This window comes from Lampetra fluviatilis, chromosome 29 (genome assembly GCF_964198595.1).
Source record: "Lampetra fluviatilis chromosome 29, kcLamFluv1.1, whole genome shotgun sequence".
Lineage (NCBI taxonomy): Eukaryota > Metazoa > Chordata > Hyperoartia > Petromyzontiformes > Petromyzontidae > Lampetra > Lampetra fluviatilis.
This window is the reverse complement of record NC_136303.1, coordinates 11,220,361-11,246,878: the sequence shown is the minus strand read 5'-3', so window position 1 is coordinate 11,246,878 and position 26,518 is coordinate 11,220,361. Positions and strand designations below refer to the sequence as shown.

At 46.4% G+C, this 26,518-nt stretch overlaps 1 protein-coding gene across 3 annotated transcripts in view; it reads left to right on the top strand.

The window, feature by feature from the left end:
- The window catches only part of ACAD8 (acyl-CoA dehydrogenase family member 8), a 600,270-nt gene that overhangs the window by 143,033 nt on the left and 430,719 nt on the right, over positions 1–26,518 (top strand). Inside the window, exon 1 of one of the 3 annotated variants that reach the window (XM_078870133.1) lies at positions 1,435–1,524. The exons of the other annotated variants lie outside the window; for them this stretch is intronic. Within the exon in view, the coding sequence (XP_078726259.1) occupies positions 1,492–1,524 (33 nt within the window). The 5' untranslated portion in view covers positions 1,435–1,491. Of the gene's footprint in view, positions 1–1,434; positions 1,525–26,518 lie in introns of those variants that run through there. 3 annotated transcript variants of the gene reach the window in all.

The following is a 26,518-nucleotide window of genomic DNA, read 5'->3' as shown; positions in this document are numbered from 1 at the left end:
CGCTGCCCTCAATGTTCAAATTGGGAAAAATAATATCGTTTTATAATACAAAATAGTAAAATGTTAAGGGCACTTAACGATGCCTCGGCATCTTAAAGTGCCCTAGATCAGATCTCATCACAACCGTTCAAGAGGGGACACCTAGAATCACATTTGCCGAGGCCAGCGCAGGTTCCCGATCGCCAGACCTCCATTGTGGGCATCGTCGTGCACGCCGGACGGCTCGTTGTGCCAGTTCGTTCAGGGACAGCCTGCACCAGAGTGAGCGGTGATTCTAAAACGTATAAACAAGGCGATTTAGTTGACATTCACTGTTGTTGTCAGGACATGATTGCTCAGGAGTCTGGAGACAGTTTGTTTGGAGACAAGGCGTCCACGGGAACGTTATAACGAATGGCATGCACAGTAATTAGAACAAAAATCCCACGTGGTTAACGCACACCACTTGTCGGCAATAATTTCCAGTGAAATGACTTGCCACGGCTTGGATGTGTGGCGCTTCTGTAACGGCATTCAACTCACACTTCGAAAGTTTGTTAATTCCAATTTTGGTCGGTAAAACGGACCATGTTCCTGGGGGTCAATAAGGACCAGTTGTGTATGAAGCCAATGGTCGTCACGCTTTCAGGAGGCCTTTCCTCACCATTGCAAGATTGAATTTTCGCAGCTGGTTCAGGCTCGCAAATGAAGATGAGCATCTTCCCAGACTCACTTGAGCAGAGAGACGTTTTGATTTGACTTTGACACAACGCAGAGGGAATACATGAAATGGCATGTGAGCAAACATAATCATAAAACATATCAACACATTGTCAAAATAACTTTCAATGGGAAATGTTTGCAGACATTGTCGATCCAAAGCCACAACATCTAATTTTGCATCAAAGATGTGACAACTTCATATTGTTAAACTTTGGCAAATTTGGAAATAATTGTATCCCAAGACGCTGCATAATGGGAAGAACATCTGTTTACTGGGCGTGGGGGGAGTAGAGTAAACATCATCGGTTTACATCATCATCATTATCCGCCACAATCAACTGTTGGATGAAGGCCTCCTCAAGCCACCAGCTCTCACGATTCTGCGATAATACAATCCATCCAGCACTTGCAGAAGAGCCGATTTGATGATGATACATCCACTTGTTTTAGATGAACTCGATTTTTTTAAAATCTGAATAACTTAGATCGTAAATGAATGAATCAGAGGAGATGCTGAGGCAGCTGTTGACTTTGTAATGGTCTCCAGCCCAGCGTGAGTGCCCATATCTGAAGCCAACTCGAGATTGCGTTCATTGCGAGCAGAGTGGCCTGTTCCGCGTGCTTAAATCTGACTTGCGCCAGATGCGGAGGAAATTGAGCACATTGCAGTGTAAGCTCTTTTAAGAACCCATCCATATCGGCCACAGCTGGAGCAAAACGAAAAGCGCACGATCTGCAGTGGATGGATCCGTTCTGCTGCGAGGGGACGCGAGGGCACGCGAGCGGACGATGTCCGTGATACCTGCGCCGAGACGCGTCACGGTGGGTCCCTGCACGATGGAGGCGTCGTGATCGGCAGCGGGCGACGGCCTCTGTAACACGGCGTAGGCAAGCGCGACGGAACGCCCCCTCGCTCCGTCCGCCAGGCCAACCTCTTGCCAAAGCGCCCGTCGCGAGTCGCGGAATGAGCGCCGCCTCGGGAGGTTGCGTGGCTTGGTGGGAAGTCATCGGTGGTCGTCGTATGGATAGACTGGTTCCTGCCAAAAGGAATGTAAAATTTCTACCGCTGGCACGAGCGTGGAGACAACGTGATGTTGACGCGCGCGTCGCGTGTGATGTCATTGGTTGCTAGGTGTGTGACTGTCGATGTGAGGATGTGATGTCACGACGGGATGCTTTGTTTAGGAAAATATTTAAAAACGTGGAGATCCGCCAAAATGTTACGCTAAAATAATTATAAAAGTATGGGAAATTAATTCGTATAACAAAATCGATTGCTGTGTGATTGAAAGGATGGTTTTTTTTCATGTAAGATATGCATATTTCATATTGTATTGCTGATCTGCTTATTGTTAAGATATTTTAAAAAAATGTGTATTTTGTTTTTGCTAGGCCACGGCTTTGGGCAAGGGTTTCAGTAAGTATTCTCAGGGTGTCATATTTCACCAGTATTTTTGTATCTGAATTTGGCAAAAAAAAATACTTATCTAATTACAAATGCTCAAATTGTCTAATTTCACACAGGTATGTTCTAATGTGCTAAATGAAAATATAATTCCATTTTCAATTATCACAGTTAGAATTAAAGTTCGTGCAAATTAATTTTAGATGGTTGCACGATTGAATTAGACACCACTGCTCCTGTGTATTTAACCCTCTCTTGTCTTTCGTCTTTATTTTCCCCAGATAAATTCTGTGATTGTTAGGATTGTGTATCAGGCCCTGAATGCATCTGCGAGTTACCCGTTTTCTTTGTTTGCTTTTTGTTTCAACACAATCAAAAGCATCGAGTACTTGATCTCACGTCAGTTTGTGTGTCCATGATCGACGGTTGGTTTGCATGACAACAACTTCCACCTCAAGGGCCCAGTCTACAATGCTGCCGTGTTTCGGAACACTATTAAAACCACCGCTTTTTACCTGTTCATCACACACGAAAGAGCGAGTTGTCATCCCTATATCCATAATGGATCACACGAGGTCCCCGTGGCCAGGTGCTCGCTTGAAATGGCACATTTTGAAAAATGCATTGCGCCGATGTTTTTTAATGTATGGTCAAGTGACATGCGACAACACTTGCTAAGATGAGAACGGTGGTTTGCAACAAGACAGGATATGTGAACTACCTCGCCTGGTATACAGGAGGTTGTGGATTCGATTTCGACCCTGACGCTGGTATATTTGCAGTTTGCAGGGTCTCCCCCTGGTCGCTTGGATTTTTCTCCAGGTCATCCAGTTTTTCCCAACACATTTAGAAACACCCGTTTTGTGTATTTGGCTGCTATGCATTTCCATGCGACAAGCCAATTCGTTGAGCTATTGTTTGTGGCCAAGGTCACTTCTCAAAAAGAGCTGTACAGCTCAGTGGGCCTTTCCTGGTAAAATAAAAAATAGTTCAATGGCTTAGTTTAAACAAGCTTCATCGGCGTAGGGTTCATCGAAGAGCAGGTGGTGTGGTGTTGTGGGGGGACAGAGCAGCGACTGGATCTCTTGAGGCCAAAGTCTGACTGTGGAAAGAGGTGGAGGGGTTTCTTTATGGTAAAGGCGGCGAGGTCTTTGATTGCAGCCGTGACATATAGTATATTGTATGAGCTCGCTTTACACCTTAAAGCAGCGCTCTTCAATCATGTTTTCTCGCAGGGCCACATGGTAAAATTGGTGTGCTGGCAGGCCACCTGACGTCATAAGTTATGACATCACATGACGTCGTTGGGTCATAACATCTGCGCATGTGACCCCGTCTCCAGGCCTCTCATATCGCTGTTGTTCATCGAACTTGAATATCACTAATTTACAGCTCTCTCATCCATATCTCGTGTTTATCTCTCTGTTGTCCTGAACGTGTACCGTGTCTACATGAGCTATATCTCTCGGGGGACATTGCTTGACGGGGCCGCTCCAAGAGTCTTCACAGGCCTCGCCCAGCCCGCGGGCCGCCAGCTAAAGACCCGGCTTTAGAATGTGTTGCTGCTTCACCAAGCCAACACTAACACGACCGCATGCTCAAGGTACAAACGTGGCAGTGCTCATTTCCATTGCTGAGCCATTGTCATCAGCCATTGATCAACTCACCGCTGGATGAATTCCGCTCAAGCTGTCACCGTGTCTCCCCACGGGTTCTGAGATATCGCAATCCACTGAAGACCTGCGCACGGATCGATTGAATCACTTCATCTACTCTGTGCGCATCGTCCCGTTACGTTCCATTCCTTGGACCTTGAGCCAGCGGTCGAAACTCCACATTCATATGGTGGGGACCAGTCTTTCCCTAGAAGACCTATTGTTTACTTCCTACAAATTGATTTTCATCTCATTGATCCTGGAGGGATGATGGGCTGAGTGGAGCCCAGCCTGAGATTTGAATTTAACCTTCATTTAATCTTCATAATGCGAGCAGAGATCTCCAGATAAGGCACCACAGTAAATAACAAATAGAGCAGTTATTTCACAGAAGCCGTTAATACTATTCATATAATGTGCCCACACCCTTCTAACTGCCCCGCATCTGCGCGTTTATAGTGTCATTTAAAAGAAAAGTGTTTTTCAGCTCAGCGTTGATTGTCACAGCAGGAGACTTTGCAATTAAATTTGAACTTCATTTGCAAGTAAGGATAACATGAGCAGTCATTGTGAGCTCCTTGAGATATCTGGATGGCACAGAACAAGGCACTGCTACCTTTTTAATCTGACTAACAGCGCTAATCACTTGTGCAAACGGCTCTTTTAGGTAATTCCAGTTATCACTTTAATTGAATCCAAAATCTGGGAAATTGATTTCTATCAGACTTGGTAATGGCTTGCCATGGATCATCAGCTATGCATTGCAGGCTGCAAATGGGCACCCTTCATTAATTAACTTATTTAAATGTCAGTCTTAGATTTAAGTTTTTTTAAGGGTCAACAGTTATCTGGTATAGGAGAGAGAAGGACTAGAATTGTGTCCTTTTTTTATTCTTTTTAATGTGTGGCCCCAGGGATGTCTGGAATAACTTTAATGCCACCAAATCATTTTGGGTGATTGTCCAATTTCATGGCAATGGAATAAAATTGTTAAAATTGCATTGGCTGCCGCATTATTAAATGTCGACCGTGTTTCTAACATGCGTAGACTCGAGTCGCGAGGCAGTGCAACTGAACCATTTTGACATTCACTTTGAGCAGTAAGAAAAAAACATCGACAACCACTTTAATTCAACCACTTCAGCAACAACAACAGTTGCGTTAATATGAGAGCATAGCATTCAAACGTGGGTTAATTGCTTTAAGTTGCCGTACAACCCTCGGTGTCCAATGCATCTAAATACCACTGTGTCGTAAGATGCTCCGCATGGAAGTGTGGGGCACGTGGATTGCGTTTGTCTTGGGAAAGGAGTGGGATTTTTGCGGGTAGTAATTGTTTTGAGGAGACTGAATGTGTTCACAGTTTTAGAGCTTTCGGGGTTCGAGACATTAGGGATGGGAGATCTTTTTAATTTTTAATATCACAGTTTTCTGAACACGGGGCACCAAGGTCCCAAAACGTCAAGCGGCCGGCAGCACTATCAAAGTTGTAATAGACAAAGAGTTTGCAACACGTGGCTTGATGAACGAGGTTATTATAAGAGACGGTGGAAAGGGGATTCCAAAGTGGAGCAGTACGAGGGAAGAAGCTGAAAGAGAAGTGGTGTGGTGGGTGAGTGGGTGAGTGTGTTATTGTTACCTGCGGTGTGGTGAGTGGGTGGGTGAGTTACTGTGACCTGCGGTGTGGTGAGTGGGTGGGTGAGTGTGTGAGTGTGTTGTTCTAACCTGTTGTGTGGTGAGTGGATGGGTGAGTGTGTTGTTGTGACCTGCGGTGTGGTGAGTGGGTGGGTGGGTGAGTGTGTTGGTGTGACCTGCGTTGTTGTGACCTGCGGTGTGGTGAGTGGGTGAGTGTGTTGTTGTGACCTGCAGTGTGGTGAGTGGGTGGGTGGGTGAGTGGGTGAGTGTGTTGGTGTGACCTGCGTTGTTGCGACCTGCGTTGTGGTGAGTGGGTGGGTGAGTGCGTTGTTCTGACCTGTGGTATGGTGAGTGGGTGGGTGAGTGGTTGAGTGTGTTGTTGTGACCTACGTTGTGGTGAGTGAGTGGGTGAGTGGGTGAGTGCGTTGTTGTGACCTGCGGTGTGGTGAGTGGGTGAGTGAGTGGGCAGTGTGTTGTTGTAACCTACGGTGTGGTGAGTGGGTGGGTGAGTGGGTGAGTGTGTTGTTGTAACCTGCGGTGTGGTGAGTGGGTGAGTGAGTGGGTCAGTTTGTTGTTGTGACCTACGGTGTGGTGAGTGGGTGGGTGAGTGTGTTGGTGTGACCCTGTGTTGTGGTGAGTGGGTGGGTGAGTGAGTGTGTTGGTGTGACGTTGCGGTGTGGTGAGTGGGTGAGTGAGTTTGTTGTTGTGACCTGCGGTGTGGTGAGTGGGTGAGTGAGTGGGTGAGTTTGTTGTTGTCACCTACGGTGTGGTGAGTGGGTGGGTGAGTGTGTTGTTGTGACCTGCGGTGTGGTGAGTGGGTGGGTGAGTGTGTTGGTGTGACCCTGTGTTGTGGTGAGTGGGTGGGTGAGTGTGTTGTTGTGACCTGCGTTGTGGTGAGTGAGTGGCTGGGTGAGTGGGTGAGTGTGTTGTGGGGAAATCCCTCAGCCAGGAAAACAACGTGCACAAAGTGGGGAGGACCCTGCTGAGGCTGTGGTGCCTCAAATATTGGAGGAAGAAGTCGCCACCCCCTGTGAGTGGCTGGTTGAGGTGCCATCTGTTGAGGAAGTAGTGAAGGCGATCCAGAGTCTGAGACCAGGAAAGGCACCAGGCAGAGATGATCTCCCAAGCGAAATGCTGAGGGAGGGTGGCGTTTGTGGACAGACTGCCCTACATGACATGACATAATGACAACAGTCTGGACCACTGGACGGGTTCCACAGGATTGGAAGGATGCCCTGGTGGTCCCCCTCTTTAAGAAGGGGGACCACACAGACTGGAACAACTACAGGGGCATCTCACTCCTCAGTTTGCCGGGAAAGGACCTGGCAAGGATTATTCAACACCGCCTTGCCAGCCACGCTGAGGAGAGGCTTGCGGAGCCCCAATATAGTTTCAGGAAATGGCGGTCCTGCACAGATGCCATATTTTCTGTCCGTCTGCTACAGCAGAGGTGTAGGGAATTCCAACAAGACCTGCATTTCTGCTTTATTGACCTGGTCAAGGCCTATGATACCATCAGGAGGCCTGGGCTCTGGGTTGCTCTTCGTGCTTTCGGAGTCCCTGGCCCTCTGCTCACAATCATTAAGGATCTGTATGATGGTGAGCGGGCCCGGGTATAACTACGTGGCCGGGAGTTAGAGCCATTCCCTGTACACCTTGCATATGGTGCGTTGGTATCTTATAATCCAGTGATGTAATGATCCACTTAGCGCCACACGGACTGATTTAATTGCTCCGTCTCCGCTATGGACACACTCCTTAGACACCATTCCATCCTTGTTCTTGACTATCGTCCTTTCTCCGTGTTCTGCAGCTACGTAAAAAAACATAATTCTCGAATATTAATTTTGAATACCAATTGCCGCTTGAAAAACGAGAATTTGCTTTTCACCGGTTTAGAGGACAGGGCCGGTTTATATATTATTGATCTATGGCATGACAGGATTGGGGGCCAAAGGATGGCACACCTTTGACCATGAATGTTATTCTCTGTACACTGCGCTGCAGGGACACTGTGGAGCACAAAGAGTCTTATCGAGATATTCCTCTCTGCTAAAGGGTTTGGATAAGTTTTGTAAAGTTTGCGATGGTGCAGAGACGGTGGCCTTCACTTGCAAATGGTGCTTTGGTATGTTTTTTTCAAACCGAGCATACAAAGATATCCTCTGCCTTTGAATTGTACATTCAGTTCTGATTTTGTGCGAGGAGTTGGCGTATCACAGGGATGAGTCTTGCGGTGTTTGAAGTCGAAGCGCTGCGAATCCATCACCTTTGCACCTGTCGCCCACTTCTGGCAACCATCGTTATTCACTCGGGCAAAAAAATACGCGCAGGCAAGGTCAGCAACCTTGTTTCTGTCCTACATTCTGCAGGTGAGTGTCTCAAACATTTGCTGATTAACCGTGCACCCACGCTCTGAAGTTACCGATCTTCAAGCAGACACCAAGATGACCCCCTCCTCTCCCTGGCCACAAATATTGAGATAGAGCTGTCGCTTCGAGACAATTTTTTGTTCAGGCGCCGACCGTAGAGAAGCGGCGTCGCCTTATTGTTCCCCGTGGCTTACTTCTGAAAACAAGCGCTCCAGCAAGCAAGGCGGGACGTCTCCCCTTCAGAAGGACCACGCCTGCCGTTTCTGGAGCACCTTAATGGGAGACTCGAGATGGGCGCGTTCACACGGGCAAACTTTGTTTAAAACGTGAGAGCGCACGCGTGACCCCCCTAGGATTCTGGGCCAACCGAGACGCACCAATTACCATCACGGAAAGTGCTCATTCTCATCCGTGTTTGCTGTGATTGTTTTAAGGCCGCGCTAATTGGTGACAGCAGCTGTGGAGAGCGCAATAATGGGATGGTTTCGCGCGGGGTGGCGGTTGGGGCTTGCGGGCAACCGGCGCCAGATGACAGAGATGGATGCGCGCTTTTTTGCACGCGTGTTTGACTTACCAGAAAATTACGAGGAGAGATGAATGGCCACCGATTAGTGTCGTCGCCGCTTGGCCGTGGTTTCACAACATGCTCACGTGCTCTACAACGCGCTATGACAAACACCGCATAGATAATTGTCCGGTAAGTTAAGACTAAAGGTGCAGCCCTGGAATTTTTCGCTCACGTCACTGTCGGTCGAAGGGCCTCCACTCGAGAGCGTCTGTTTGGTTGCTAGAGGGACGCTCTAACAGAGCCCCTCTGGAGGGCGCTTAGTCTACTCTTCTGTGCGTCCGCGCAAGTTGCTTCATAGAGGCAAGCAGTTGGGTCGTGGTGGCCGACGTGCCGTTAGATTTACGGTATTTTAGTTTTGATCGATGCCGTGGCGTGTTGGGTGGTAGCACTGGGACTTGCAATCCTGACGTCGCCAGCTCGATCAGCCGGCTGCAGCATTTGAAGCAATGGGGGGGAACGGGGGGGGGGGGGGAGTTTTCTCTACTCCCCCTGCCGCTGCCTGCGCAGCAGCCAATGAATGGGGTCCGCCCGCAGTTAGTCGATCGGCAGGTGTCGTGTGGTGGGGTAAAGTGTGGGTACAACTTCCTCTCGAAGACGTCTGGCCGGCATGGAAGAGTGGGCCAAAATCCCCTCTCGGAGGGGCTCTCTAAAACTCCCGAATGGCGACAACGATAATCTATTTGCTTATCCAAAAAAAGGCTTCCAGTGTCAGGGCTTTCAGAAATGCTGCACCTTGTATATTTGGATATTACATTTTTCATACGCTGCTGTCGTTGTTGCTTGTGGGAGGAGACTTGGCATGCCCAGAATGAAACGAGAAGGCATTGTGGAATTCCCACTCGTGACTTGGGACGATGAACAATGGATGAGCGCATTACCATCACTCGTCCGAGCAATAATTCACTAATTTCTTTTGACTTTTGTGTTCAAGTCAACAGTGTTCGCCTCGTGGAGACGGCAATGAAAAGATTGTGTCCGAGTGTCTGTCTCGGTGGCTCGATCACTTCGAGATCCACCAACCCCACTTCCAAGTCTTTGGATTCTATTTACGCATCACCACTCAGAGCTTGCGTGCACCGTGATGGAATTGAAAAGTTTCGTGGGGTTTTCCACGGTGTCTTGCAACTAAATTATCTTTCAAAATAGCAAAAGTTTAACATTTAGCTCCCTGTATATTCTATTCAGCCACATTAAAGGTTGCATGACAATGTTAGATGATGCTATTGTGTGCCAGTGTCAAGGCCAAATTAATTCCTTGCTTCAGAGGCATACACCTTGCAAATGGACGTGGTCTTTTCTTGAGCAAACAGGACGCAAGCATTACAGAGATTGCCTGTGTAAGCATATGCATTTAAATATAATAAAGGACGAAATGGCAATCTCCTTTTGTCAGCCCGTGACTTAAAGGTCACCATTTCCTCTGCACGTGTTGTCTGAAAGTGCCGTGAGGGCATGGCCTTTGTGTCAGGCTCACTTTTTGCCTCGGGGACCTTGACTTGGGTCCGAAAATCACGACGCAGTCATCTGGTTGGAGCTTTTGAGTTGTTTCGTGCACGTGGGCACGGTTTGCACGTGTGTGGAAAACCGGTGCACACAAAACAAAGATCCCGTTATAACCTTTCAAGGACCGGTGTGGCAAGTGCTGATCGCGAGCATCGGAGAAGGTCGGCACGGCACACGAAGGGGCGGGTGGCCGGCCAACACCACGCCTGGCCACCTTTGTCTCCCGTTCACACACCGCACAAGGTACTCATTTAAAGCTGAGTCGACCTAGGGGAGGCCCAGAACCAGGTAAAAAAAAAGAACGTGCCAACGTTGTTGGTCATGAGCGGGAATCAAACTCGGTTTGCCGGGTTCGTAGTGCAGCGCGCGCTCACCACCGCACGCCCACTTTCCCCAGGCACAACTTACACGCTCGCGTGCTTGGACGCAGCGACCACCACCGTCGGCCACGAAGCGGTGGTGATGTCACCACCGTGGCACCTGTCTCTTGCTGCGTGGTGTTTTAGAGGCCGCGTGGGAAAAAGGGGACCCTTTTGAAATTGAGTTGAGAAGACTCGCTGGCGCTTGCCGAGGCTTGCCCATACGAACAAATACTTCGCTGTCAAAATATAACGCGTTGTTTTGTTATCTTCATATTCTCCAAACTTTTTGCTGAAGTAAAATATTACAGAGGAGGTAAATTGAACGTTGAATTGTACGTATTTTCAGTCCTGGTGTACAATACCACTTCATCTGGTTTCTTTAATTTGTATTGCTTTTGAATAAACCGTGAGTTGAGGAACTTAGCAACCCAAGGTGGTAATGGGGTCATCACCTGTTGCGTCGTGCCTTACTCTAAATCAATACAAACTCCCACGTCGAGACGTCACTTTCTCCACGCATTTCCAATTATCCGAGCCATGGGATGCCACTGTAATTAGATGATCCTTTAACCCCTTGCCACGCATCCGCACAAGAGAAAAAAGCAATAAGAACTACTCCCTCCTTTCAATTTACTTGCGTAGTTGTCCTAAAGCGTTTAAGTTCAGGTGGCGGCTTGCCCCTGGGGAATAACTCGGAGATTGAGTTCAGAGGTTGAGGCGGCGGCCGTGGCGGTGCAGTGGTTGTGGGCCGGTGGGTACGGCCGGCGTAGGGGGGGGGGGGTCACGGCGCGCGATCCGTTAACCCGTTTACTTGCTCGGGAGGATTCGACGGGCTCCGGCCGAACACGGGCGCTCGATGGACGAGTACCAGGGGTGGGAAGTGGGGAAATATTGAGCAGGAAGGAAAGCGCCGTTTTGTGGAGGATGCGACGGCACGATGGCGCGCGGTGAAAGCGAACATTTGTGAAATGCCAATGTTTGTTTTGATCGTGGTGCTTCGTGTCCACTCAGGCTGCTTGTAAGGGGCTGTGTACGATGCCGCAGCTGGTAGCTGTTCAGCTGCTGCACTCCTCTCGTCTCCTCGATTCGAATCCTCCACGTTTTCATTCACTAAAATAAAATAAATCCCTCCGAGGCAATTGTCACCAAGACAGCACACACACGGTCCCAATTCCATCGCGCCCGACTGTGTTCGTCGCTTCATATTTACAGGGGGCCTCCTGCCGACAAAGGGTGTGCAAAGCCACGTTGCTTACATTTGACTTCCAAGCTTTCCCTTCGAGTGGCCGCAGGTGGAAGGGCAAATGGCGAGCATCCCGAAAATGAGCGTTGTTTGCAAAATTACTGCTCCCGGGAAGTTGCACCACTCGTCCACGGCAATGGCAGCACGTGGGTTTAAACGACTTGCAGAGGCGCCTGGGTCCGTGTTTATTTAGCCGTTTAAGAAGCGTTTAGCACCACATGCCCCATTAAGCCCACGCAGCTGAGGACACTACCCAGTGTGCTCCGCTGCGTGGTGATTGTCAGGTGAATGCCGCGTGGCTTTGACGTGGACGCATCCCCCCCCCACCCCCCCAGGTCACTCTGAGAGACCAAGAGGAAGGCAGCAGCAGCAGCAGCTGCAGAGAAGCGCTATCAGGAACCCATGCAACACATGACCCATTACACAAGTGGTTTCTCACCTTTACTGCAGACTTGCAACCCTTTGGTTCTCAAATGTTATAAAAATGTACAATGTTAATAAATACACAGGGGTTTGATGAAACAAGGTGTTCGCACTTAAGTGCCCCGTGCTTAATTTGTTTTTCGATTATTTACCTTCTAAAAAATTATGTCCATGTCTCGCACACCCAGAAAGGGCATCTCGTACCCCCAGCGGGTGCATGCGCCCCAGGTTAAGAAGAACCACTGTGTTACACCATGGCCCAATATTCACTGTTTGGTGACATATCAGCTTTTTTAAAGGCATTCTTAATTATGAATGAGGTGAGTGTTTGTTTTGTGTGTGTGTGTGCACCACCGCCAACGCAGTATCACGTCTGTATTTATTTCATATTGGTGATGAGTTTATTTTTGTTTTCAAGCTGGCTGAGGTCAGCGTTGTGAACCGTGTAGTCGTGAGAGTGATCTCGTGGCCAAATGTGAATTGAGGTGGTGCCCCCTTGTCCTATTAACAGCCCCGAGTGAGTGGTGTACAATCCACATTCTCGTGCCAGAAGGAAGTCTCTCCATTGTATAACAATTGGGTTTACCCTTTTTGGCAATAAAACAGTTGTGTGTTATGATGTTAAAACATGAAACAGAATCCGTTTTCAAGGAATCCTGTCTGCATTAACCACATTTCCTTGTGGTGACCCCCGAGATATCAATGCCCTGATAGGGCATTGTCTTTGTGCTGTGAGCCTTTGGCGTTCTATGGTCTAACACTTTGAGACTAGGCTCTAAATAAAGCTGTCTCTGGTGTGGACCAATTAGTTTCAAAAATACAAAATGCCATATATATTATCAGAGCATGTTTTTTGTTTACATGTTCAGTACGTGCAGACAGGATTCCTTGAAAAATGATTCTGATTGGTGTTTTAACACAACTGTTTTATCGCCAGAAAGGGTTAAACCTATTATTATATTTTGATACTGTCAAGAAAGGTCCCATATTTTCTCTTTATTGTATGAATGTTGACCTTCCTTCGCAACGTACGTAGCCAACCCTGATAGCAATCGGACATCAACTGCTGACTTTCCCACAAAGCGCTACCCATTTTATTACCTTCGAGGGGTGATAGTTTGAATCACCCCCCCCCCCCCCCCCCAGTCAGGATTTGAACTCCTACCCTTCAGATTGCGAGCCGCTCTCTCTACCGCTGATCCGGGTGACTCAGCGGTAGAATGTCACCTTTCACCACGCTCTTCCAATCTTGTAAAATGTTCATCGTCTCGTCGTCCATTATTTCAGACTGTTTCTCACCCTGATTTTAACTTGACCAGTGACAACTTCTAATTTACCTTTCATATTAAAAAGTCCAATTGTTTCCCCCACTCCAATAAACATGGGGTGGTGCTCATCTCAACGCCTGTATATTTGGAGTTTGCGTGTTCTTCCTGTGGTAGCGTGGATTTTTCTCTGGGTCCTCCGGTTTTTCCGACCACGTTTAGAATCAACATCGTGCGTTTCGAGTATATGGCTACTGCTATACATTTCCACGTGATGAGCCACTTCGTTGAGCCATCATTTGTGGCGACCCAGGTGACTTCTGAAAAAGAGCTACATAGCTCAGAGGGCCTTACTTGGTAAAATAAAAAATAGTTTAAAATTAAGTTTAGAGCGATGGGAATATTGCGTTCCATTGGCGCGGACGATAGAACTTGAATTAATGTAACAACCGCGACCGGCTTTCATTGGAGTGTTACGCGCTGAGTAAACCCCAGAGTTAACGTCAGAGTTGACTCCAAACTGAGATTTGAATTTTGAACTTTGCAAAAGTGAATCAAACTGCTCTAGCCACGGTACATCCGTGTATGCCAATGGATTACATCGCAATTAATTTCAGTGATTTAATACACTGCCATTAATTAAATAAACACACACACGTATGTGTGTTGAATTACATTATGTCTCAAATTTGTCTTGTATGACTACCAGCTATACAGAGTGCATTTGCTTGCTTATTGAAACGGAAAGGCCCCTTCTAATTCATGAAGATCGAGCTAAATTAATCTAGGCATAAACTGAACCCGAATCATAATCAATTAATAGCACAGACGCATTCCCAGTGTTGAGGAACATACAAATCAAGCTTGTTCCCATGAAGCACATCACCACTGTCTTAACGCCTTGACTACGAACAATGCACTAGCACTATCAGTGGCTGCTATAAGAACATCTCGGCCCTCTCATATATGTAATTCCATCATCATCGTCATCCATGGTCAATCCACTGTTGAATAAAGGCCTCCGCAAGCTGGCATCATCTCCCTAGTTCCAGCAATGTGACGCTCCCCCGACACCTGCGCATACATCAGTGAATGTCATTCATTTAACCCTGCTCGGGTTTACTGAGATTCACTCTAAGGGGTATTCGCAATAACTGTATTTATATTCGAAAATTTGCAATGTTATAGCAATTATTGTTCGGTTTCTTTAAATTGTGATTTCACGTATCACAGCAGAGCACAATTCTGTCATCGTATGACCACTGCAAATGATAATGTCGCAAGGTATTTAATATCGCAGATGGGGCGCATGGGTAGTGCACGGGAGCATTCCTTGGTGGTTGCAGGACTGACCTCGTTTAAATTGGCTCTGCGATGATTCATTGTGATAATACACGTGCAGCTACATTGTCATCATCAGCCACGGTCAGTATACTGCTGGATGAATAGCTCCCAAAGCCACTGCACTCTCATATAATCCAGTGATGTAATGATCCACACGGACTGATTTAATTGCTCCGTCTCCACTATGGACACCCTGCTTAGACACCATTCCATCCTTGTTCTTGACTATCGTCCTTTCTCCGTGTTCTGCAGCTATGTAAAAAAACATAATTCTCAAATATGAATTTTAAAACATGTTTTAAAGTTATACATCAAAAGAGTATAAGGTATGATCTCCGCTAACTGGAATTGCAAGTGGACGGTGATTTCAATTGACATTTACCTATGTGCAGCTTAAGTAAAATACCTTCAGAGAAGTGACTCCAGTATAGATTCGAGTCATCGCTCTCAATAAATAATGCTGATGGAATGTCTTCGTGAGCCGCCCTCTTAGCTGAGCCGTAACCTGCGGTGTCAATCAATGATCACGTCAATAGCCTGACCTTCAACCTGGCCGCCAATGAGTGGCAGTTCAAATCTCAGAGGTGCCCATGTGATAAATGGAATCTTCAACCATTATGATAATGAAAAGAAAACATTGCGCGAGGAACCCGTACTGAACGGATGAAAATCCTTGAGGATTGCACGATGAGACACGCATGTAATTTCAATACCCCCGTTGAGTTGTAAAGGAACCCCATGGACTTGCAATGAGACAATCGTGCACAACGTAGCAATATATCGGTGTGTGTTCCACAAAACAACTCAAAAATTCAGCGATGTCTCTCGGCCAAAAAAAAATTATAACTTGGAGAAAAGCACTCCGGTGCTAGGCGATGCACACCAAAAGTGCACTTTACCCGCATAGGGGTTTCTAAATAAGCCGTGCCCAGCTACCAGCTGTAATAACTAATTGGGTCACTGTCAGTTATGAAAGCCAGAGACAAACTGCGCTGCCTCAGAGGCTTGCAGTAGCGCGAACGGTAGGGGTGCAACGATTGACTTTCGTCTCCCCGTCCCCGGGCAGTTGAAGGAATCGTTGCGGTTGAGGTTTTTTTCTGCGATTCCGCTCAAGAATGGATTCTCCCATCTTAGAGCCACGGCGACAGCCCGCCGGCCTCTGGAGCAGAGCCGCAGCCACGCCCGTGGAAGTTGGTGGGGTTCGACTCGTGCGGATGGTTCCCCGTGGTTACTGGGTAGGTTACGGGCAGGGTACGCGAAGTTTGCACCCCCACGTCATCACGGTTTGGATACGTTCTCTACTGTGCTCCAGTTATACTAAATCTAGCCACCTGCCGGCCACTGGCTCAGTGGTAAGCCGACCGTTCGTGCGCGACTGTCGTCATCATCATCAGTAGCCACCTTGTTGAAGGGAGAAAAATGTGGCGTCAACGACAAGGATTAGTATCCACAAACTTGTGGGGCTCTCTTAGCCACATCTAGACATGTAGTAGGTGTCTCTTAGTCACATCTAGACATGTAGTGAGTGTCTCTTAGCCACATCTAGACATGTAGTGGGTGTCTCCTAGCTACATCTAGACATGTAGTGGGTGTCTCTTAGTCACATCTAGACATGTAGTGAGTGTCTCTTAGTCACATCTAGAAATGTAGTGAGTGTCTCTTAGTCACATCTATACATGTAGTGAGTGTCTCTTAGCTACATATAGACATGTAGTGAGTGTCTCTTAGCTACATCTAGACATGTAGTGGGTGTCTCTTAGTCACATCTAGACATGTAGTGGGTGTCTCTTAGTCACATCTAGACATGTAGTGAGTGTCTCTTAGTCACATCTAGACATGTAGTGGGTGTCTCTTAGCTACATCTAGACATGTAGTGAGTGTCTCTTAGCTACATCTAGACATGTAGTGAGTGTCTCTTAGCTACATCTAGACATGTAGTGAGTGTCTCTTAGCTACATCTAGACATGTAGTGAGTGTCTCTTAGCTACATCTAGACATGTAGTGAGTGTCTCTTAGCTACATCTAGACATGCAGTGAGTGTCTCTTAGTCACATCTAGACATGCAGTGAGTGTCTCTTAGCTACATCTAGACATGTAGTGAGTGTCTCTTAGTCACATCTAGACATGTAGTGGGTGTCTCTTAGTCACATCTAGACATGTAGTGAGTGTCTCTTAGCTACATCTAGACATGTAGTGAGTGTCTCTTAGCTACATCTAGACATGCAGTGAGTGTCTCTTAGTCACATCTAGACATGCAGTGAGTGTCTCTTAGCTACATCTAGACATGTAGTGAGTGTCTCTTAGCCACATCTAGACATGTAGTGGGTGTCTCTTAGTCACATCTAGACATGTAGTGGGTGTCTCTTAGTCACATCTAGACATGTAGTGAGTGTCTCTTAGCCACATCTAGACATGTAGTGGGTGTCTCTTAGTCACATCTAGACATGTAGTGAGTGTCTCTTAGCCACATCTAGACATGTAGTGGGTGTCTCTTAGCTACATCTAGACATGTAGTGAGTGTCTCTTAGTCGCATCTAGACATGTAGTGAGTGTCTCTTAGCCACATCTAGACATGTAGTGGGTGTCTCTTAGCTACATCTAGACATGTAGTGAGTGTCTCTTAGTCACATCTATACATGTAGTGAGTGTCTCTTAGCTACATCTAGACATGTAGTGGGTGTCTCTTAGTCACATCTAGACATGCAGTGAGTGTCTCTTAGCCACATCTAGACATGTAGTGAGTGTCTCTTAGCTACATCTAGACATGTAGTGGGTGTCTCTTAGTCACATCTAGACATGCAGTGAGTGTCTCTTAGCCACATCTAGACATGTAGTGAGTGTCTCTTAGCTACATATAGACATGTAGTGAGTGTCTCTTAGTCACATCTAGACATGCAGTGAGTGTCTCTTAGCCACATCTAGACATGTAGTGGGTGTCTCTTAGTCACATCTAGACATGTAGTGAGTGTCTCTTAGCTACATCTAGACATGTAGTGAGTGTCTCTTAGCTACATATAGACATCTAGTGAGTGTCTCTTAGTTACATCTAGACATGTAGTGAGTGTCTCTTAGCTACATCTAGACATGTAGTGAGTGTCTCTTAGCTACATCTAGACATGTAGTGAGTGTCTCTTAGTCACATCTAGACATGTAGTGAGTGTCTCTTAGCTACATATAGACATCTAGTGAGTGTCTCTTAGCTACATCTAGACATGTAGTGAGTGTCTCTTAGCTACATCTAGACATGTAGTGGGTGTCTCTTAGCTACATCTAGACATGTAGTGGGTGTCTCTTAGTCACATCTAGACATGTAGTGAGTGTCTCTTAGTCACATCTAGACATGTAGTGAGTGTCTCTTAGCTACATCTAGACATGTAGTGGGTGTCTCTTAGTCACATATAGACATGTAGTGAGTGTCTCTTAGCTACATATAGACATCTAGTGAGTGTCTCTTAGCTACATCTAGACATGTAGTGAGTGTCTCTTAGCTACATCTAGACATGTAGTGGGTGTCTCTTAGCTACATCTAGACATGTAGTGGGTGTCTCTTAGTCACATCTAGACATGTAGTGAGTGTCTCTTAGTCACATCTAGACATGTAGTGAGTGTCTCTTAGCTACATCTAGACATGTAGTGGGTGTCTCTTAGTCACATCTAGACATGTAGTGGGTGTCTCTTAGCTACATCTAGACATGTAGTGGGTGTCTCTTAGTCACATCTAGACATGCAGTGAGTGTCTTTTAGCTACATCTAGACATGTAGTGAGTGTCTCTTAGTCACATCTAGACATGCAGTGAGTGTCTTTTAGCTACATCTAGACATGTAGTGAGTGTCTCTTAGTCACATCTAGACATGTAGTGAGTGTCTCTAAGCTACATCTAGACATGTAGTGAGTGTCTCTTAGTCACATCTAGACATGTAGTGAGTGTCTCTTAGCTACATCTAGACATGTAGTGAGTGTCTCTAAGCTACATCTAGACATGTAGTGAGTGTCTCTTAGCTACATCTAGACATGTAGTGAGTGTCTCTTAGCTACATCTAGACATGTAGTGAGTGTCTCTTAGCTACATCTAGACATGTAGTGAGTGTCTCTTAGCTACATCTAGACATGCAGTGAGTGTCTCTTAGCTACATCTAGACATGGTGTGAGCGTCTCTTAGCTACATCTAGACATGTAGTGAGTGTCTCTTAGCTACATCTAGACATGTAGTGAGTGTCTCTAAGCTACATCTAGACATGTAGTGAGTGTCTCTTAGCTACATCTAGACATGTAGTGAGTGTCTCTTAGCTACATCTAGACATGTAGTGAGTGTCTCTTAGCTACATCTAGACATGTAGTGAGTGTCTCTTAGCTACATCTAGACATGCAGTGAGTGTCTCTTAGCTACATCTAGACATGGTGTGAGCGTCTCTTAGCTACATCTAGACATGTAGTGAGTGTCTCTTAGCTACATCTAGACATGTAGTGAGTGTCTCTTAGCTACATCTAGACATGTAGTGAGTGTCTCTTAGTCGCATCTAGACATGTAGTGAGTGTCTCTTAGCTACATCTAGACATGTAGTGGGTGTCTCTTAGCTACATCTAGACATGTAGTGAGTGTCTCTTAGCTACATCTAGACATGTAGTGAGTGTCTCTTAGTCACATCTAGACATGTAGTGAGTGTCTCTTAGCCACATCTAGACATGTAGTGAGTGTCTCTTAGCTACATCTAGACATGTAGTGGGTGTCTCTTAGTCACATCTAGACATGTAGTGGGTGTCTCTTAGCTACATCTAGACATGTAGTGAGTGTCTCTTAGTCACATCTAGACATGTAGTGAGTGTCTCTTAGCTACATCTAGACATGTAGTGAGTGTCTCTTAGTCACATCTAGACATGTAGTGGGTGTCTCTTAGTCACATCTAGACATGTAGTGAGTGTCTCTTAGTCACATCTAGACATGTAGTGAGTGTCTCTTAGCCACATCTAGACATGTAGTGAGTGTCTCTTAGCTACATCTAGACATGTAGTGGGTGTCTCTTAGTCGCATCTAGACATGTAGTGAGTGTCTCTTAGTCACATCTAGACATGTAGTGAGTGTCTCTTAGCTACATCTAGACATGTAGTGGGTGTCTCTTAGTCGCATCTAGACATGTAGTGAGTGTCTCTTAGTCACATCTAGACATGTAGTGAGTGTCTCTTAGCTACATCTAGACATGTAGTGAGTGTCTCTTAGTCACATCTAGACATGTAGTGAGTGTCTCTTAGCTACATCTAGACATGTAGTGAGTGTCTCTTAGTCGCATCTAGACATGTAGTGAGTGTCTCTTAGCTACATCTAGACATGTAGTGAGTGTCTCTAAGCTAAATCTAGACATGTAGTGAGTGTCTCTTAGTCGCATCTAGACATGTAGTGAGTGTCTCTTAGCTACATCTAGACATGTAGTGTGTGTCTCTTAGCTACATCTAGACATGTAGTGAGTGTCTCTTAGCTACATCTAGACATGTAGTGAGTGTCTCTTAGTCACATCTAGACATGTAGTGAGTGTCTCTTAGCTACATCTAGACATGTAGTGAGTGTCTCTTAGCTACATCTAGACATGTAGTGAGTGTCTCTTAGCTACATCTAGACATGTAGTGGGTGTCTCTTAGTCGCATCTAGACATGTAGTGAGTGTCTCTTAGCTACATCTAGACATGTAGTGAGTGTCTCTTAGCTACATCTAGACATGTAGTGGGTGTCTCTTAGTCACATCTAGACATGTAGTGAGTGTCTCTTAGCTACATCTAGACATGTAGTGAGTGTCTCTTAGTCGCATCTAGACATGTAGTGAGTGTCTCTTAGCTACATCTAGACATGTAGTGGGTGTCTCTTAGTCACATCTAGACATGTAGTGAGTGTCTCTTAGTCGCATCTAGACATGTAGTGAGTGTCTCTTAGTCGCATCTAGACATGTAGTGAGTGTCTCTTAGCTACATCTAGACATGTAGTGAGTGTCTCTTAGTCACATCTAGACATGTAGTGAGTGTCTCTTAGCTACATCTAGACATGTAGTGAGTGTCTCTTAGCTACATCTAGACATGTAGTGGGTGTCTCTTAGTCGCATCTAGACATGTAGTGAGTGTCTCTTAGCTACATCTAGACATGTAGTGAGTGTCTCTTAGCTACATCTAGACATGTAGTGAGTGTCTCTTAGTCACATCTAGACATGTAGTGGGTGTCTCTTAGCTACATCTAGACATGTAGTGAGTGTCTCTTAGCTACATCTAGACATGTAGTGGGTGTCTCTTAGTCGCATCTAGACATGTAGTGAGTGTCTCTTAGCTACATCTAGACATGTAGTGAGTGTCTCTTAGCTACATCTAGACATGTAGTGAGTGTCTCTTAGTCACATCTAGACATGTAGTGGGTGTCTCTTAGTCACATCTAGACATGTAGTGAGTGTCTCTTAGTCGCATCTAGACATGTAGTGAGTGTCTCTTAGCTACATCTAGACATGTAGTGAGTGTCTCTTAGCTACATCTAGACATGTAGTGAGTGTCTCTTAGTCACATCTAGACATGTAGTGAGTGTCTCTTAGCTACATCTAGACATGTAGTGAGTGTCTCTTAGCTACATCTAGACATGTAGTGAGTGCCTCTTAGTCACATCTAGACATGTAGTGGGTGTTATTTAGCTACATCTAGACATGTAGTGGGTGTCTCTTAGTCACATCTAGACATGTAGTGAGTGTCTCTTAGCTACATTTAGACATGTAGTGGGTGTCTCCTAGTCACATCTAGACATGTAGTGGGTGTCTTTTAGCTACATCTAGACATGTAGTGGGTGTCTCTTAGTCACATCTAGACATGTAGTGGGTGTCTCTAAGCTACATCTAGACATTTATTGGGTGTCTCTTAGCTACATCTAGACATGTAGTGAGTGTCTCTTAGCCACATCTAGACATGTAGTGGGTGTCTCTTAGCTACATTTAGACATGTAGTGAGTGTCTCTTAGCTACATTGAAACACTTAGTGGCTGGGCTCCTGCAGGGCTCATATAGCTGAAGGGCATTGTGAATGTGCTACATACTACATGAATGCGCTACATACTACATGATGGATAGATTCTTCTACTCGTGATGCCATGCACAAAGGCGGCCGGGCGTGGTGTTGGCCACCCACCACCTCGTGTGCTGTGCCGGCCTTCATAGGTGCTCGCTAACAGCACTTGCCCCTGCAGTCTGTTACGTCTATTCGGGGGATCTTTGTCTTTGTCGTTACACCTCTGCTTGCTATTATATCAATGTTGCTTCAGCAAGGTTTATACACAAAAATAACGATAAATAAATTGGTAGGATTGCTCGCTGCGTTATTGATCTCACCCTTTCTGTCGGCTTGTCCTGAAGAAAGGCATTATGGGCACATCTCCAAGTGATTAGAGTGATCACGACTGAACTCGTTTGCACGAGTTGATGGTTCAATTCACACGGCCGATGGAAACTTCCGTTGGAATTAGTGGAGCTCTGCGTCAGCTGGAAAGTAAAGAGCACGCGGCGTGACATCTTGTGCAGAGGCAAATGCAATCCCGCAATTTGGCAAGTCGGAAGCGGGGTTGGTAAATCGCACCGAGATGGAAACTAATGTGATCGTGATGTTCACTCCTCGTCTTGGTAATGGGGTGGGGGTGCCTTTCAGAGGCAGTACAGAAAGTAGCTGTCTTTCATATTTACGTGATTTTTGAGTGTTCTCTCACATGTGTGGGTTCAATCAATCTTTATTTGATATGCCAATATCGCTTTCAAGTGGGCATCAGTGCACATTACAGCATAACGGGAACGGTGCAGGTGGCAGAGAGCAACCAGGAATGGGAAAAGAAACCCGTCACGACCTCAGCGGCTAACACAGACTGAGCAGAGTAAATTGCAACTGCCCGTGCCGAATACCATAAAAAAGTAGTTGGTGAATAGAAATAAACACAGTTCGTGAAAAGAAACGAGACGGTTTTGATGGTTAATTTGATGCGACGGCGAGTTTGAGTCGGTGTGCGTCTTGCACACATCACGGAATTGAGAGTCACTCGGCACGTTTCGGATATCCGGTGGCAGGCAGCGGGCGTGGTGGTGTTCCAGATTGTTGGGGCTTTGCTCGAGAAGGCTTCGTCCCCCCCACCAGCGTCAGGTGAACAATCCCGGGCACCCCAGTCCACTCCAATCCACGCCACTTGCAAAAGAGAAGTCTGAACTTGAAAGATCCAAAGCACCCTCTAGGCAAGGACTTATTAAGAGAGGGCTTTTTTGGCTCAAAATATTCAACGTAATTTGCAAGAGCAAGCCAACGTGTGATTAGTGCTGTCGCCCAAATCTCAAACTTGCTTGTTAGCTACAGCTATAGTACAATAGCTGCAGCTGTAGTACAATAGCTGCAGCTGTAGTACAATATAATGGTGGGACGGTTCACTTGGAGGTAGGTTAGTGTGTTCTCCCGTCACGGCAGTTGAAACAATGGTGCCCCTTCCTTAAAAAACCCGCCGCCTCCGTCCACCAGAGCAGGGTGAATGAATTCACCACAGTGGGTCGATCGGTAGGTCACGTGTGGTGGGGGTCACGTGTGGTGGGGTCAAGTGTGGTGGGGTCACGTGTGGTGGGGTCAAGTGTGGTGGGGTCACGTGAGGTGGGGTCACGTGTGGTGGGGTCAAGTGTGGTGGGGTCACGTGTGATGGGGTCACGTGTGGTGGGGGTCACGTGTGGTGGGGTCACGTGTGGTGGGGTCAAGTGTGGTGGGGTCACGTGTGGTGGGGTCACGTGTGGTGGGGTCACGTGTAGTGGGGTCAAGTGTGGGTACTCCCACCCATTCCCAGATGTTGGCCACTATGGAAGAGTGGGGCAACTGCCGTGTGGAGGGGCTCTCTAGGGAGCACTCTAGCGGAGGCCCATCCATCAGCAGTGTCTTGAGCAAGCAATATCAGGGCTGTGCCTTTACCTTGTATCGTAAGTTGAAAACAAAATTCCCCTTTGTAATCACTGTTGCTTTGTATTTCCTTGGTAAAGGACACTTTATTGGCCCTGTAGGCATGATGGACTGAGTAGATCCTCACAAATAGGCTGACAATTTGCGAAGATGCTCCCAGCACGTGGAGCGAAACGTCGGAAATCGTGCCGCATGAGATGTGGTACGACCCGGCAACGCATCAGAGAGCTGTGCAGCATCGCAACGAAAAGCCTACGCGGACACATGGATACTTCTCCTCGGTTTTAAGGAGATGATAACGTTGTGTTTTTTATACATTAGTGGGCTAAAACGTCGTATCTGAGTTAACTTGCTCAAGTAAGTGTGGGACAGTGTTCCTCTCCATGAAGCAGGAGTCGGGAAATTAATTTAAAATTGGCTGTAAATAATTGTCCATCGGCTCACCGTGTGAACACAAGTGAATGTAATTGCAAGAGCAAATCCCCGTTGCTGCATTAATTTAACGGTTGGGCTAATTTCAAGGTGGTGTCAAGAGTTTGTCGTTGATTGGTTCCAATCTTTTGTGGAGTTGGGTGTAATGAAATCTGAATATATGAAAAGCATTTTAGTGGTAATGATTTTTTTTTCCCATTTAAAACTACCATAGCTGATTAATTGTAATTTTTTTCTCCCGCATTAAATGGAAGAAATTGTGCAATTTAACAGAATTTGGATTGCTAAATAATGTCGTGAGTGAAGTCATTTGTGCGATACTGATCCATGCCTTGGATTAAATCCTTGGTCGACATTACCAGGTATTACTGTGTTTTGTATTAAATTAATTTAAATGGATGACTTTAATATGTTCCAAGGTATATTGTTAAAAATCACCATTTGGCAATCATTTTTCACAGTGTTGCCACAATGGCCTTTTCTCTCTTTGTTCAATATTCTCGTTGCTTTATGAGAAATAAAAGGCACACACGTGCTCGTATATGTAATAATCTGCCAATCCATCCTCCAGCAATAAATATTCCTGCAGTATTAAAAATAAAGAGAAGACAAGCAATGCACAGTTGGAAAGCTGTGGTTTCAAACCAGCGTATCAACTCTGGCATAAATAAAATGGGTATCATTTCGTGGGAAGGCAATCGTGGAAAAAGTGTTATTTAATATTTTATTTTATTATTAAACTATCCTTCAGGTATTCATACATTTATCTGCACAACCACTCAAAAACACAATATTGCTCGATGTAAAATCTCCAGGCTCTGGCACGAATAGCCCTGCAAGTTCCTTCGGAATGCCTGCGTCATTGCCTGGGTCCACTTAAAAGATTTAATGGAAAATAAATCAATTCCCATCGCTTTCTTTTTCCTTACTCAGATTAGTGACTCCAAAGAGTTCCCATGCCATCTCAAATTCAATTACTGCAGAAAATCTGGTCGAGCGATGTTGCTCTCTTGCCCATCACGGGTACCACATGTATGTGCACACACAGAAAGACCAAGGTGCCCCCCCCCCCCCCCCCCCGTAGCCTGCACAGGCCATTGGGGAAAGTGCTGTTCGCGAGCATCCATGAAGGCCCGCGTGGCACACGAGGGAGTGGTGTGGCCAGTAGCATGCCCGGCCGCAGTTATCTCTCCATTGCACTTGTTTACAGACCACATCGGGTGTTCATTTAAGGTTGAGTCAACCTAAGCGAGATTCAGGATCGGTTCAGATTTCAATCGCTGATGTTGGCTGTGAGGGGGAATTGATCTTGGATTACTGGGTTAGTAGCGCAGTGCGCTAACCACGACACTAACGCTCCACGCACATATGCATGCTCACACAAGTACATATATAACCACACATTTTTGTTTAATATTGAGATCCTTTGTGAGGCATCTTTGACCATTCTGACTGTCACAGCAAGTGCATGCTCAAGCCAATGTTTGGCAGTACCCATCTCCACTGGAGGTCTGGAATCATTTTAAATCACCCAGTGATATGGCTGGGACCTGTGTTTACGGAGAGTGTGTGTACCGATTCACCTTCAGATATTGTTTTGAAGGTGTGGAGGGTTATAGCAGACACCCTCGGTGGTCTTTTACCGTGGTGCATCACGCATCTCTTACACCTGATTCCGCACGCCTGACGTTCCCTGTGCAATCGTCCCTGCCATAAGATGTGCGCTGCTTAAAAAAAACACACGCACACAAACAAAGAACATCTCTCCCTGGGCAGGCGGCATGAGGCAACGGCGGAGGCTCTGCGTGGAAGGGTAATACGGTGCCGACTGCATTCACACCGGCCGCGTCTACGCGGTCCCACAAATCGTGACGGAAAGGCCAGGGTTCCACGTTCGTGCCTGCGTGTGCGAGCGTGCGCGAGCGTGCGCCTGTCGGGGTTTTTGTTACCGTATGTATGTTGGACTTCTTTCGCACCGTACATAGCCGTGAGGTGCATGGGATGCTTTACGAAAGGGTGGAAAGGAGGTTGTTTGAAGTGGGGGGGTTAGGCAGGTCGTAAAACGAAAAAAAACCCAACAAATGCAGTAATTACATAAAGGCGTTTCGAAGCCATGAAACTCCCCTCAGATGTGCCATTGTCTGTCTCTGGCATTACTCTTCCATTCCAGTCTCCGCGTCTGTCACGGGAGACCCGGTGCGGCTCGAGTTGTCTGTGTGAAATGCATCGCGGTCCTTGTGGAGTTTATCCAATTTCGCCAGGCCTCTCCTCAATGCACATGCGATAATGGTTTTCCCCATGTTTCTGAATAGATTACCACGGGGTCTCGTTCATTTTGGCTGCAGTTCCACGATGAAGGGTGGCATTTGGGCATTTGGGAAATACCCAGAGCTGGAGCAATCAGAGAGCCTCTCTTTTGCCTTGTGCCCAACAATGTTCAGAGTTTTGGCCAAGTACAGCTTTCGTTTCTAAGTCCTATAGCTGCCAAAATTGAGATATTTACAGATGTGTATCAGCAGCAACTGCAATTGGAATAACACCATTATCCCCAGATTATGAGATGCACACTTTTGCATGTATTTTTAAGCAAAAGTCCGAGGGGCCACATCTTATACTCCTCTACGTGTGTGTGTGTGTGTAACCAGTTTTGTTGTGACATGAATGGCGGCTGTTATTGTTTT